Source organism: Mytilus edulis, chromosome 4, assembly GCF_963676685.1.
Source record: "Mytilus edulis chromosome 4, xbMytEdul2.2, whole genome shotgun sequence".
In the NCBI taxonomy this organism is placed as follows: domain Eukaryota; kingdom Metazoa; phylum Mollusca; class Bivalvia; order Mytilida; family Mytilidae; genus Mytilus; species Mytilus edulis.
In genome coordinates, this window is record NC_092347.1 from 91,434,119 (window position 1) to 91,447,465 (window position 13,347).

Genomic DNA, 13,347 nt, shown 5'->3' on the forward strand with positions numbered 1-13,347 from the left:
GTTGTATATTTAAAAAGGAAATATTTGTCAAACCTTACGTTCATGCTTCTTCATAATTCTTTCTGAATTTTTTTTATAGATAAAAACAAAGACGACTGTAAATACACTACATTTAATTTCCCTATGATAGAACATCATTTTTTTCACACAGTTTTGCCACTGTAAAACATAAAATCTTAAATGCAATAATGAATTTCTCTTTTTATTTTAGTTCTACAAACCATAGATTTATCAGACATAGAGAGAACGGTACAAAATAAGACCTCTGAGAGCAGACTGTCAGATTTACAGATTATTATATGGTTAACTAAAGCTTTAATAATGAGAGGTCATCAGAGGTCACAGACAATGATTCTATTTGTAAGTACAAGTAATGTATCAATACAAGGTCATCAGAGGTCACAAACAACATTTCTATTTGTGAGTACTAGTACCATAGACACCAGACATTTCTTTACCTGAGGTACAAGTCAGGTGACTTTTATAAACCCAGTCCTGTTTTGATCCAAAAAAAACTTGAAAATTAAATCTGCCTTTTATTGTAATTGAAAATTGCAAAAGATATTATTGGTTATGATACCACTGATCACAAGATATTTATGGGTTGTTGTATGAATAAAAGGGGAAGATAGAATAATGATACATTTATGTGGGAAATTAAATTGTAACTTTTCAAAAGTTATTGTCCTATTTTTTGTTACAAGTCAAACTGATGTCCTACACATTGGTATCTTGTTAACAAAAAAATCAATGAACATGTATGGAGTAATGTATTTATCGATATCTTATACTTAACATTAACATTGAATAACAACCATTTTATACAAAAGAACTGCAATAATATTTCTTTTTAGTTGGTGTCCTTGTTAAGTGACCCAGATATTGGACGAGAGGTTGCCGATGGTTTCAACACAATTTTAAGCGATAGTGCCAATGTATTAAACAGACAAATGAAAGCTGTGACACGCATGATGTATAAACAGAGACTGTGTGTAGAAAACGTTTCTCCTCTAGTCAAGTCATTTGTTACCACTGGTCAAGGTAGATAATTTACTCTCTCAGTGGAAATAACTGTCAAGTTTTGATACAATAACATAAGTACTAATGCAATGTTTTAACTAAAAAAATATTTTCAAACATAAGCTTTATTTTGCTAGCTCGGCTTTCACATTTCTTCCTTTCTTCAAAAAAACCTTTTTTTGACAATCAATGCATTTGAATAGGGACATTAAGTTGGAACCCCCTTTTTTACCTTTGGTTAGGAACCATGCTTTTAACAAATGGCTGGGTCCGACCTGTATATGTTGAGATGCAGACTTTAACAAATGGCTGGATCCACCCTGTATATGTTAAGATGCAGACTTTAACAAATGGCTGGATCCGCCCTGTCTATGTTCAGATGCAGACTTTAACAAATGGCTGGATCCGCCCTGTATATGTTAAGATGTTCCGCCCTGTATATGTTTGATCCGCCCTGTATATGTTAAGATGATCCGCCCTGTATATGTTAAGATGATCCACCCTGTATATGTTATGATGATCTGCCCTGTATATGTTAAGATGATCCACCCTGTATATGTTATGATGATCTGCCCTGTATATGTTAAGATGATCCACCCTGTATATGTTAAGATGATCTGCCCTGTATATGTTAAGATGATTCACCCTGTATATGTTAAGATGATCCACCCTGTATATGTTAAGATGATCCACCCTGTATATGTTAAGATGATCCACCCTGTATATGTTAAGATGATCCACCCTGTATATGTTAAGATGATCCACCCTGTATATGTTAAGATGCAGACTTTGGCTGGATCCACCCTGTATATGTTAAGATGCAGACTTTGGCAAGACCAGGAAATCAAGAATCCATAAAAATACAGGTCAATCCACATAAGTTGATGTAAACAAAAAAATAAATAATCCATAGTTCATTCTTTTGTTTTTTTACATGTCACAAATGTAGAATTTACTTAACCCTTTCACCGATTACTGCCCAGACAGAAGCTACTCTGAGACGATGGCTTCCCTGGCTACTATTACTCAAGTGGGAGATCTTCATAATAAATGTCAATAAAAACTTGTTTGTAGTTATTTGTGTATTTATTTCATTCACTAACATCATGTTCACAGTTTTGTTCATGTTTTGATAATTTATTCTTCATAAAATATTCAAATTTTCAAATTTTCGGCATTATCTAGGTAAAATTCTCAAAATTCTGCTCTAAGACCCCAAATCGTAATTTTTTAACCCAAAACGGCATAATTTTGAAAAATTTTATGAGGCTGTACAAATTCCTCGCACTGAACGATGTCCATACCAAGTGTTTTGTACATAAAACGACATTTTATGTCAAAAAAGTATACTAGTTTGGCTTCAATTCTTCCATATTCTTTCAAAAAAAATGTTCCCTCATTTCAAATTCTCGTAAATTCTGTAAATTTCGTCTGATTTTTACACGGTTTTCAACAAACGGAAGCGCCATGTATACACTTTCATCCGGGTATTCATCAAAGAAAGATAACTCATGTTTGCACTGCTTTGAGCGGGAAATATAAAAGAGGTATTCCGATCCCGGTAAAACGGGACTCATCGTCAGCTGTCTGAAGCGAGAAACCCGATAAACCGGGACTCATCGGGGAAAGGGTTAAGTCAAAAGTTTTATTTAGTAACAAGCCAAAGTTGTAATTATTAGAGCCCCGCCTTTAGGCGGGTCACCCTATAGTGATCAGTCTGTCCGTCCGTCCATCCGTCCGTCCTAGTCCTATAGTGATCAGTCTGTCCGTCCGTCCGTCCATCCGTCCTAGTCCTATAGTGACCAGTCTGTCTGTCCGTCCGTCCGTCCGTCTGTCCGTAACACTTTAACTTTGTGTCCGCTCTATATCTAGAGAACCATTATGATTTCATACTTTATACTTTACATGTTTATCAACCACCACCAGAGGGCGTGTCATTATGTATGTACAACTTCCTAGGTCAAAGGTCAGGGTTAAAAAACTTTGGTTTCAGTTGACAACCCTGTGTCCTGTGGTGAAGATCATGTCCGCTCTATATCTTGAGAACTGTTATCATTTCAAAGTTTATACTTGATATGTATATGAACCAACACCAGAGGGTGTGTCATTATTTATGAATGACTGCCTAGGGCAAAGTTCAAGGTCAAAAACTTTGGTTTCAGTTGACAACCCCATGTCCTATGGTAAAGATCGTGTCTGCTCTATATCTTGAGAACCGTTATCATTTCAAAGTTTATACTTGACATGTATATAAACCAACACCAAAGGGTGTGTCATAACTTATGTGCAACTTCCTAGGTCAAAGGTCAAGGTCAAAAAGTTTGGTTTCAGTTGACAACCCCATGTCCTATGGTAAAGATTGTGTCCGCTCTATATCTTGAGAACCGTTATCATTTCAAAGTTTATACTTGACATGTTTATAAACCAACACCAAAGGGTGTGTCATAATTTATTTACAACTTCCTAGGTCAAAGGTCAAGGTCAAAAACTTTGATTTCAGTTGACAAACCCATGTCCTATGGTAAAGATACAATTTTTTAATGCACATTATTCACAGCGGGGCCCACAGAGATGGATCCCAACTCAATGATATCTAGTTAATCATATTATGTATTAGAAATTAAAAGTAATTTGTTTTTAATTTACATTTTAGATACAAGAAAGAATTATCTCAGAGTGTTGTCAGCCATGTTAAAAACCCTACCTAAACAAGTGTTGATAAATGAATTGCCACCGGTAAGTTTATGTTAAATACATTACCTAAACAAGTGTTGAAAAATGAATTGCCACCGGTAAGTTCATGTTAAAAACCTTACCTAAACAACTGTTGATAAATGAATTGCCACTGGTAAGTTTATGTTAAAAATCATACCTAAACATGTGTTGATAAATGAATTGCCACCGTTAAGTTTATGTTAAAAAGCTTACCTAAACAACTGTTGATAAATGAATTGCCACCGGTAAGTTCAAGTTATAAATGTATTGCCACCGGTAAGTTCCTCTTAAAAACCTTACCTAAACATGTGTTGATAAATGAATTGCACCGGTAAGTTTATGTTAAAAACCTTACCTAAACAACTGTTGATAAATGAATTGCCACCAGTTAGTTTATGTTAAAACCCTACCTAAGCAACTGTTGATAAATGAATTGCCACGGTTAAGTTGTTGTTAAAAACCTTACCTAAACAAGTATTGATAAATGAATTGCTGCAGGTAAGTTCCTGTTAAAAACCTTACCTAAACAAGTGTTGATAAATGAATTGCCACCGTTAAGTTCCTGTTAGAAACCTTACCTAAACCTAAACAAGTGTTGATAAATGAATTGCCGCCAGTAAGTTGATGTTAAAAACCTTACCAAAACAAGTGTTGATAAATGAATTGCCACCTGTAAGTTTATGTTAAAAACCTTACCAAAACAACTGTTGATAAATGAATTGCCACCGGTAAGTTCATGTTAAAAACCTTACCTAAACAACTGTTGATAAATGAATTGCTGCAGGTAAGTTTATGTTAAAAACCTTACCAAAACAACTGTTGATAAATGAATTGCCACCAGTAAGTTGTTGTTAAAAACCTTACCTAAACAACTGTTGATAAATGAATTGCTGCAGGTAAGTTTATGTTAAAAACCTTACCAAAACAACTGTTGATAAATGAATTGCCACCAGTAAGTTCCTGTTAAAAACCTTACCTAGACAAGTGTTGATAAATAAATGGCCACCAGTAAATTTATCATTACCTGGTTGTGACTATTTACTAAATAGAACCCTCTTATAAGAGAAGAAGATGTGGTATGATTGCCCATGAGACAACAATTCACAAGAGACCCAATGACACATTATAAATTTACCAGCTATAGGTATGGCCTTCAACAATTAGCAAAGACCATACAGTATTGTCGGCTATAAAAGTTAAAATAATGGCAAATAAGTCTTTACAAAAGGTCAAATGGGATTTCTGGAAATTTTACCATAATTTTAGGTACTTGGTTTCAGGACATTTATTTCATGTAAATATATGATCAGTTTTTCTGCTATAACTATAGTTGACTACCATATGTTAAACATGCTCAATTCTATTGCTATTTAAAAGAAACTAATAACGTAGGATGTAGGAACAGTAATAAAGACTGAAACTTGAAATAACGATTTTTGCAAAAACTAGGTAACCGCTAAACAGACAGATGATTGTTGAAATTAGTTAAATTATATTGAGAAAACATTCTGGAGGGCAGTAATATGACTGTTAGAGGCAGGTGATTGCTGAAACAAGGTAACTGTTAAGGTAGTTTGACTAAATAACTACATTGTCACAGGTACTACCTCTTCATCTTTTTTTTTTATAAATCTATTGAATATTTCAGCTTTTTCCATTGATGGTTCATTCCTTACTGAGTGATGACCTTGAACTGCAGACATCTACTATGGATACACTGCATGACCTTACCCATGATGCACCAGAGGTTGTTGCCAAGCATATAGATTCCTTGGTTCCCCAACTTCTCAAACTAGCAAAAGAACAGACCTCAATGGTAAAATATAGTCTGAAAATTAATCTTCCACAGAATTTAATGAAGAATTTGTTGTTAATGAAATGACTATAACTTTAAAGATCTCTTTTAACTTAAAGCAGATGAGTTGATGTCTTTTAGAAATAATGAATACTAATGTGATATCTATCATTATGGTCTAATAGTAAATTGAAAACAAAATGAGTTTTAATATCAGAAACAGTTAACAGAAGTCTTGATTTAGTTGATATCAGATTGTTACCAAACAGTGAAGATTTATTCAAAATTGCACATTACATAAAGATTTCTGTCTTATGCGATATGTTACTGACATAAGAAATGGCTGTTGTGGAAGTTGATTAGCTCTCAGTTTCTTTTTTTTTTGATATTCATGTATTGAGATAACTTCAATGTAATAAATGAATTAATATAAATGCATAACATTATTTGTGCATTTATTATTGCAAATCTTTGACAAAAACTGTTATACCAGATCTTTGTGAGTCCTGTACATGGTACAATAAGATATAACACAAAAAACTAAGTCTTAAGGTTCTCATAATTGAAATATTCTGTCACATTGTTCATACAAATAAGATAATACATTATTAATTAGATGAGTGTCTGTTTGTGTTTGTGTTTGTTTTTGTGAAATAAGTAAATATGAATACTAAGCTAACCAAAACAGTATACTCAGTGTCACTATATTATCTCTTCAGAAATTAAGACAAAGTGCGTTGCAGTGTATAGGCGTGTTAACAGTATTACCTACACACACAGTGTTACCATACAAAGTACAAGTTATTAAGGGGTTAGAGAAAGCGTTAGACGACAAGAAAAGATTGGTTAGAAAGGAAGCAGTCACAGCAAGAAATGAATGGTAAGGAACTCATTCATGCTACAAAATTTATAACTATACTTAGTTCTTGGTTTGTACTATATTTGGTACTTTATTACCATCACCATTGGCTATGTTTAAATACTTTATGCCAATTAAATGTGAAGTTCTGATGATTCATACAGAATCGGATTTACTGGTTCTATAAAAAACCAAAGTCCAGTGCTCAAGTTACGATTTTGAAACAATCCTGTATCCCAGAAAAAAAGCTTGACCTCAATATTTGGTTGATACATTTTGATTAGGTTAATTAGTACATGTACCTCAATTTAAGGGTTTATAACCTTTGATAATTAGATATGAGCCAATACCTTATTCATATTTTTTGTTGCCAAACAATGTCGTCTAAATCAATTTCTTGGCTTATATTTGCTAAAATAAAGAGTAAATTGGCTCCTTTAGGTAAAATATGTCAATAGATAAGGCAGATGTGGTGTGAGTGCCAATGAGACAACTCTCCATCCAAATAACAATTAAAAAAAGTAACCAATAACTGAAATACATAAGGGCATACACTACAAGCACGGGGACACATTCTACTGCATCCACACAGCACGAGTAACAAACCCTGCAGTAAATAGATAAAGGCAATGTCTATATGTTTGTGACATTTCTGCACTTAAGTGTCCAGATTTAATTTTTGTCAATTAAATTAACAACATAAAATGTCAAAAAGGGAGCCAGATTATCTACCTACTCATATATCTTTTTCAACTTGTGTTTTATATATGTTTTATGGTAATGACGCTCACTCTTAATAAAATACAAAGTCAGTTTTATTTAAACTCAGGATAACAACTGCAGTATATGAACAAATTGATAATTTGACTTTACAAATTATTTTATATATTTTTAGGTTCCTCCTAGGTACTAAGTAAAGAATAAATGAAACCTACAAGAAGACTATAGCAGGAGGAAATTTAATCATCACAATAAATTATATCCTGTTCATTGAGTTTTATATAATTACTGAATTCATCAAAACTTGAAGTAGTCCTATCTAAACAGACACACTTAGTTAAAATATGTTGATGCCCACAGTGCTTAGAAAAAATAGCTTTATGCTATCATACCATATCTTATGATTTATCTTGTTATACAGGAAAAACTGAAGTTTTTCTGACAGCCCTTTTATCAAGGTTTGGGTTTAAACATCTTTTCTGATCGATTTTGAATTTGTGATTCTGGCTCACCGATGTATATCTCAAATTTTGTTTCTTTTTCTACATATACATTGTATTCCTATCACTGAACCCTGGCCATACTTGGTACCATCAACACTCAGCTGTAGGTCAACCTTTGTGTAACAAAAAAATGTCAAGTATTGAAGTTTTCATTTATTTTATATCCTGTGTTGCCATGATAAAACCCCAATGAGGAGGTATACATTATCTTTTCGTTCATCTGGCCTGAACCAATTGGGTTTCTGTGTTTGTATCAGTGAAATAATTCTTGTCAGCACAGCTCCAATCTATGATGTGACTTTCTTGGCAATTTGGAGACTGAAAAGACTAGAAAGAGAGTGTTGAAAGCTTCTTCCTGAAAGATACAAAGGGCTCCTCAGCCACTGTTGCTGGTAAAGAGTGCCAGATGGTCATTCTTCATGAAAAACACAACTGTATCTTAAGTCACTGATCTGCTTACTGACATTAGTGTGAGAAATTATTTCATGGTGCATACACAAGATCATTTACCTCTTTGTACAAACATTTCAGTTGTTTCCCTCGTCTTCTAATGATTCCCAGTCGAGTTCCTTGAACTACCCATACTACTGGTATTCCTATTTGTATATCGTTTGATGGCATAACAGGCACACAACGCTGGACATTTCAACATTGTTCACCTACTTTCTGTCCTGAGACATGCTGTTTCAAACGGCATTTGGGACGTTGGCATGGTCAACATTGTTTAAGTTTGTGATTAGGCCAATTTATAGGGAAGCAAAGTAGCAGGTCAATGATAAATTTTGTATGCAGCACATTTTATCTCCATCGATTCATCTTCCCCTGCCTCCTCAGTCATGGTCTATTGACTTTGAAACTTTTGCTTACTTAACATATAATAAACATATAAATTAATAGTTTGTGATTAGGTCAGTTTGAGGGGACCACTAGTGATAGGTCAATAGTATATATGTAGATGCATTATCGTTGGTACAGCTTATTTCCATTTGGATTATTTGGCCCCTCAGTTTTTGAATGTTTTGCATAGCTTACATGTTGAGGTTTGTAATGAGATAAGTTTAAAGGAAATCACTTGTATATCCTCTTATAGTTGTTGTGTTTCCTTCAGTTTTAGCTTCTGACCCGGATTTGTTTCAGTCAAATCGATTTATTACTATTGAACAGTGGTATACTACTATTGCCTTTATTCATGTCAATGATAGTTGCCATGCAGTTGTTTATATGCAGTTTAACTAGAATTTGCTGTACCTTTTTCAAGGAGATTATGTGACCCATTCCCTTATTATGGTTCATTAGCTTTGATAAAACTTTTACATTGTTTACACGTTAAAGTTTGTGTTTTGTTAAGTATAAAGGGCACTTTATATGGTATTTGGTTTGCAGTTTTATGGGCACTAACATTTCATTATTTGGTCCTTCACATTAAGTCAAGGTTCTCTGATTTTGAAAGTTTTTCATAATTTTTATGATTATGTATTAGCATTTGGATTTATAATTTGCACAATATTATAAAAACTACTAAAATTATTAGTTATCCTTCATTGCTGCCACTAGAACATCAGACTATCTAAATAAAATTTCTGTATATAAATATGGATAAATATATACATATTATTTTCATTTATTAAAAAAAGGTCTGTCTAAGTTTCATATACAATTGTATATAATTTTGACAACAGAGGGACGAAAGATACCAAAGGGACAGTCAAACTCATAAATCTAAAACAAACTGACAACGCCATGGCTAAAAATGAAAAAGACAAACAGAAAAACAATATTACACATGACACAACATAGAAAACTAAAGAATAAACAACACGAACCCCACAAAAAGCTAGGGGTGATCTCAGGTGCTCCGGAAGGGTAAGCAGATCCTGCTCCACATGTGGCACCCGTCGTGTTGCTTATGTGATTACAAATCCGGTAAATAGTCTAATACGGTAGGTCACATTCATGAAAGGGAAGGGGGTTGTAGTTACGACGTAAGGAACATATCCGATATCATTTGTGAAACGGTTATTCCATAACGGTCAACCAACTCGTGATGGGGTCCGTAAAATTTACGAAGAGATGATTTCAACTTCACCATTTGGAACTCTTGGTTTAATAGCTTCCTTGTGAGCAGTAACCCTCTATCAAGAAAATCATGATAGGAAATGCAAGCAAGGGAATATCGTATAAATTGGGAGATATATACCCCGTATGCAGGTGCTGCTGGAATGTTGCTACTTAGAAATGGAAAGTTCACAATTGGAAAGCTGAAATCATCTCTTTTGTCGTAAAGTTTTGTTTTTAACCGACCCTCATTGTCAATTTCTAGATGTAAGTCAAGATATGAAGCCGACTTAACTGTATCTGTAGTATCCTTTATCTCCAATTCGATGGGATAGATGCGTTCCACATAGTCACCAAATTTTGAATTGTTTAGTGAAAGAACGTCATCTATATAGCGAAAAGTAGAGTTAAAGGATATTGCTAACTTCTTATCTTTCTTTCTAAGAAGTTCCTGCATGAAGTCAGCCTCATAATAATAAAGAAACAAGTCGGCAAGTAGAGGGGCACAGTTTGTTCCCATTATTATTATTGTTAATTTTTTAAATCTTAGATCACTCTTGATTTTTGGTTAGCTTGTCAATGGCAGTTTATTGTTTTCTGTTTAGTATTAAATTGATATTAAGATCCATTTTGTTACATCTTGCGATCAATTTATTTGGCCATCGTCAATGGCAGTCAGCAGGGTTTAAAAACATCAGTTGTTCGACAAATGTTCTAGTGGCAGCAATGAAGGATAATTAAGTCTTGCAGGCTTGATATAAAACAAAGTGCCGTTTAAAGATAAACTTTAAAAGGTCTGTCCTCCGATTGCACGAGATCAAATGCCATAAGTGATGTTCGAACAACGTCTGTTTAGTATGTGGTGACGTACAGTTGGTGATCAATTTTAATACAGATATCTGAGAAATCCATTTAGTAATGATACAATCTTAAAATCTATTTTTTTAAATCTTAGATCACTCTTGATTTTTGGTTAGCTTGTACCCTAAATTTAGGTACATTATATGGCCTTCGAAATACCCGGTTTTGATAACACATCCTTGAAGAGACATTAATTATAAAAATCCGGATATGGTGTACTATATTTTGCACCTTATTGTTTGTGGTTTAACATCTTTGCCGCAAGTTTATTGTTTTCTGTTTAGTATTACATTGATATTAAGATCCATTTTGTTACATCTTGCGATCAATTTATTTGGCAATCGTCAATGGCAGTCAGCAGGGTTTAAAAACATCAGTTGTTCGACCTGCTAGGCAAATGCGTTTTGTTATAATCTACTTTTGACTCTTTTGGTCTTTTGGAAAATGTTTGTGTTGTATTTTGACCCCATTACAACGAAATGTTTTACATGCGGTTTTTATCCAACGCAATCATAGTTTTGTACGTTGTTTACAATTTAGACTTGTATATACACAGACATTTAATTTTTTAAAGACGTAAAAGTGTAACCTCCCCTGCATATACGATTTCTTATTGAGGAATGAAAAGATATGTCATCTTTAAATGTTGAAAACTTGACATTTATACAATAGCTAATATTTGCAAAATACAAATGTTAAAGATTCATGTTCAACTTCTATTATTCAACGGAATCTTCCTATCGACTACATGAATAAAAACAGGATATAAAAAACAAGTGTAAATGAGAATATCTTTAACTTCTTATGTATCAGGAACTTCTTTAAATTCAGCTTGGGCGTAAGGTACATACGATACCATCCATTATTCACCACGCAAAAAATGACAACAACGTGTAGTCTATACGCTCTAATCTAAGTTAATGACCTGTATTTATTAAAACATAAAGCACTATTTTAAATTATGTGATGAGGAAATCAATACTTTGGAATATTCCCTTTGTACTTATTGTTCTATGGATTTTAATTTACAATTCAAGAATTCAACGAAAAATGTTCACCAATGTCGCGTCCGGTTTAAATATTTCACCAGAATCAAAAAAACAATTTGGAACAAAATTGAAAATACTTAACAGAAGTCGGGAAGTCATACGATACAACGGAAGACGTATCACATCAGAGTTTGAACTCTTTTATCTCAACGTATCAACAAAAATGCTGATGGACCCTCTAATTCACAAACATCGATATACTTCGTTACTTGATACGGGAACAACGACGTGTACTGAAAAACATGTATTTTTGTTAGTTCTTGTATATTCAGCAACATACAAATTTGAAGAACGTCATGTTATAAGAAAAACATTTGGATCTGTTTCAAAATATGACAATAAACATATTAAATATGTCTTCGTACTTGGACAAACCATGAATGATACTCAACAAAAAGAAATTGAACAGGAAAGTGTCAAATACAGAGACATTATACAAGGAAATTTTATAGACAGCTACAGAAATTTAACATATAAACGAGTATTTAGCTTGTTCTGGGTGAATAGATTCTGTAACAATGTGACTTTTGTCATAAAAAGTGACGATGATATTACTATTAACATCCCATTTCTTATTCCTTATCTGAGCAATAAACTGAACAAAACTAAGGTTTTAGAATGTTTGTATCTTATAGGTATCAAACCGTACCGTAAACCTCGTAATAAATGGCACACGACTCTTTCTGAATATCCCTTTGCAACGTTTCCTCCTTATTGTGCAGGACCTTCCTCCATTATGTCAGCTGATGTTATCAGAGAAATGTATGAAGCGACCACCCTTGTGCCTTTTATTTGGCTAGAAGATGTCTATGGTGGTGGATTTCTACCCTGGATTTCACGTATACATATAGTTCATCCGAAATGTTATAGAAAAGATTTGGGAGCAAGTTTGAAAGACAAGCCATGCCATTTATTTTACATCAATGATATTAAAAATGCAAGTCATCCTTATATTATGTGGAAAACTATTGAAAATTATACACAAAATCATTTGTGTAAATGCAAGTAAGATATTTTTGTGATCACCTGTTAAACTAATCTAAACTAAAATGTTATTTATTGTTGGAAATTTGTATTAAAAATTAGCAGATAAAACAGTTTAAATCGTTTATAATCTGACCATGTAGTTCACAGATGAACATACATTTCATAGAGTGAACCAGACAATGTTCAGGGTTTAAATCGTTTAAAAATAAAATTTTGTCAGTCTAATTTGAAGACTAGCTTATTGTCAATTTATCACACAATTAGATAGAAAGGGAAAAATACAAGAATTATCTGCTTTTGCAATAAATATTTCCCTTTTTAGTTTATTGGCACTTCATATTTAACAAGTTCTGAATTTTCAAATATGGTGGCACCACTGAAGAGACATATATTATCGAAATGCGTGTCTAGCGCATTTACAGCGTTAATGCTATTTGACAAATGACAATTACCGACAAAAATGTTTTCATATGTGAATTTACATTTTGAACTGCATTCATCATTTAATGATAATTTCTTTAGACGATTACTGAATGGTTCATTTACTAGCAATTATTTTAAGGGCAATCCCGTATGTCTTGTTATATGGTATAAACGCCATGTTAATTATATTGGAATAAGCAAGGTTTGATTGATTGGAGTTAATCACGTGTAAAATAACAGTGAAGTCGAACTGTGACTTATTGGGGGGAAATTTAATCGACTGATTTTAATCCTTAGCTTGAAAAACGAGTTCATGAACCAAACTGTTTTAAACGACGCTTGATTAGATTATGGCCGTAC

General features: G+C 33.3%; 1 protein-coding gene and 1 pseudogene across 1 annotated transcript; both read left to right on the forward strand.

The window, feature by feature from the left end:
- Positions 1–7,379, forward strand: part of LOC139521606 (MMS19 nucleotide excision repair protein homolog) — a 62,277-nt pseudogene extending 54,898 nt beyond the window's left edge.
- A 4,574-nt stretch (positions 7,380–11,953) lies between these two features.
- Positions 11,954–12,586, forward strand: LOC139521607 (beta-1,3-galactosyltransferase 5-like). Its single transcript, XM_071315084.1, has one exon. The coding sequence runs from the start codon at positions 11,954–11,956 to the stop codon at positions 12,584–12,586; it is 633 nt and encodes a 210-aa protein (XP_071171185.1).
- The last annotated feature ends 761 nt before the right edge of the window (positions 12,587–13,347 follow it).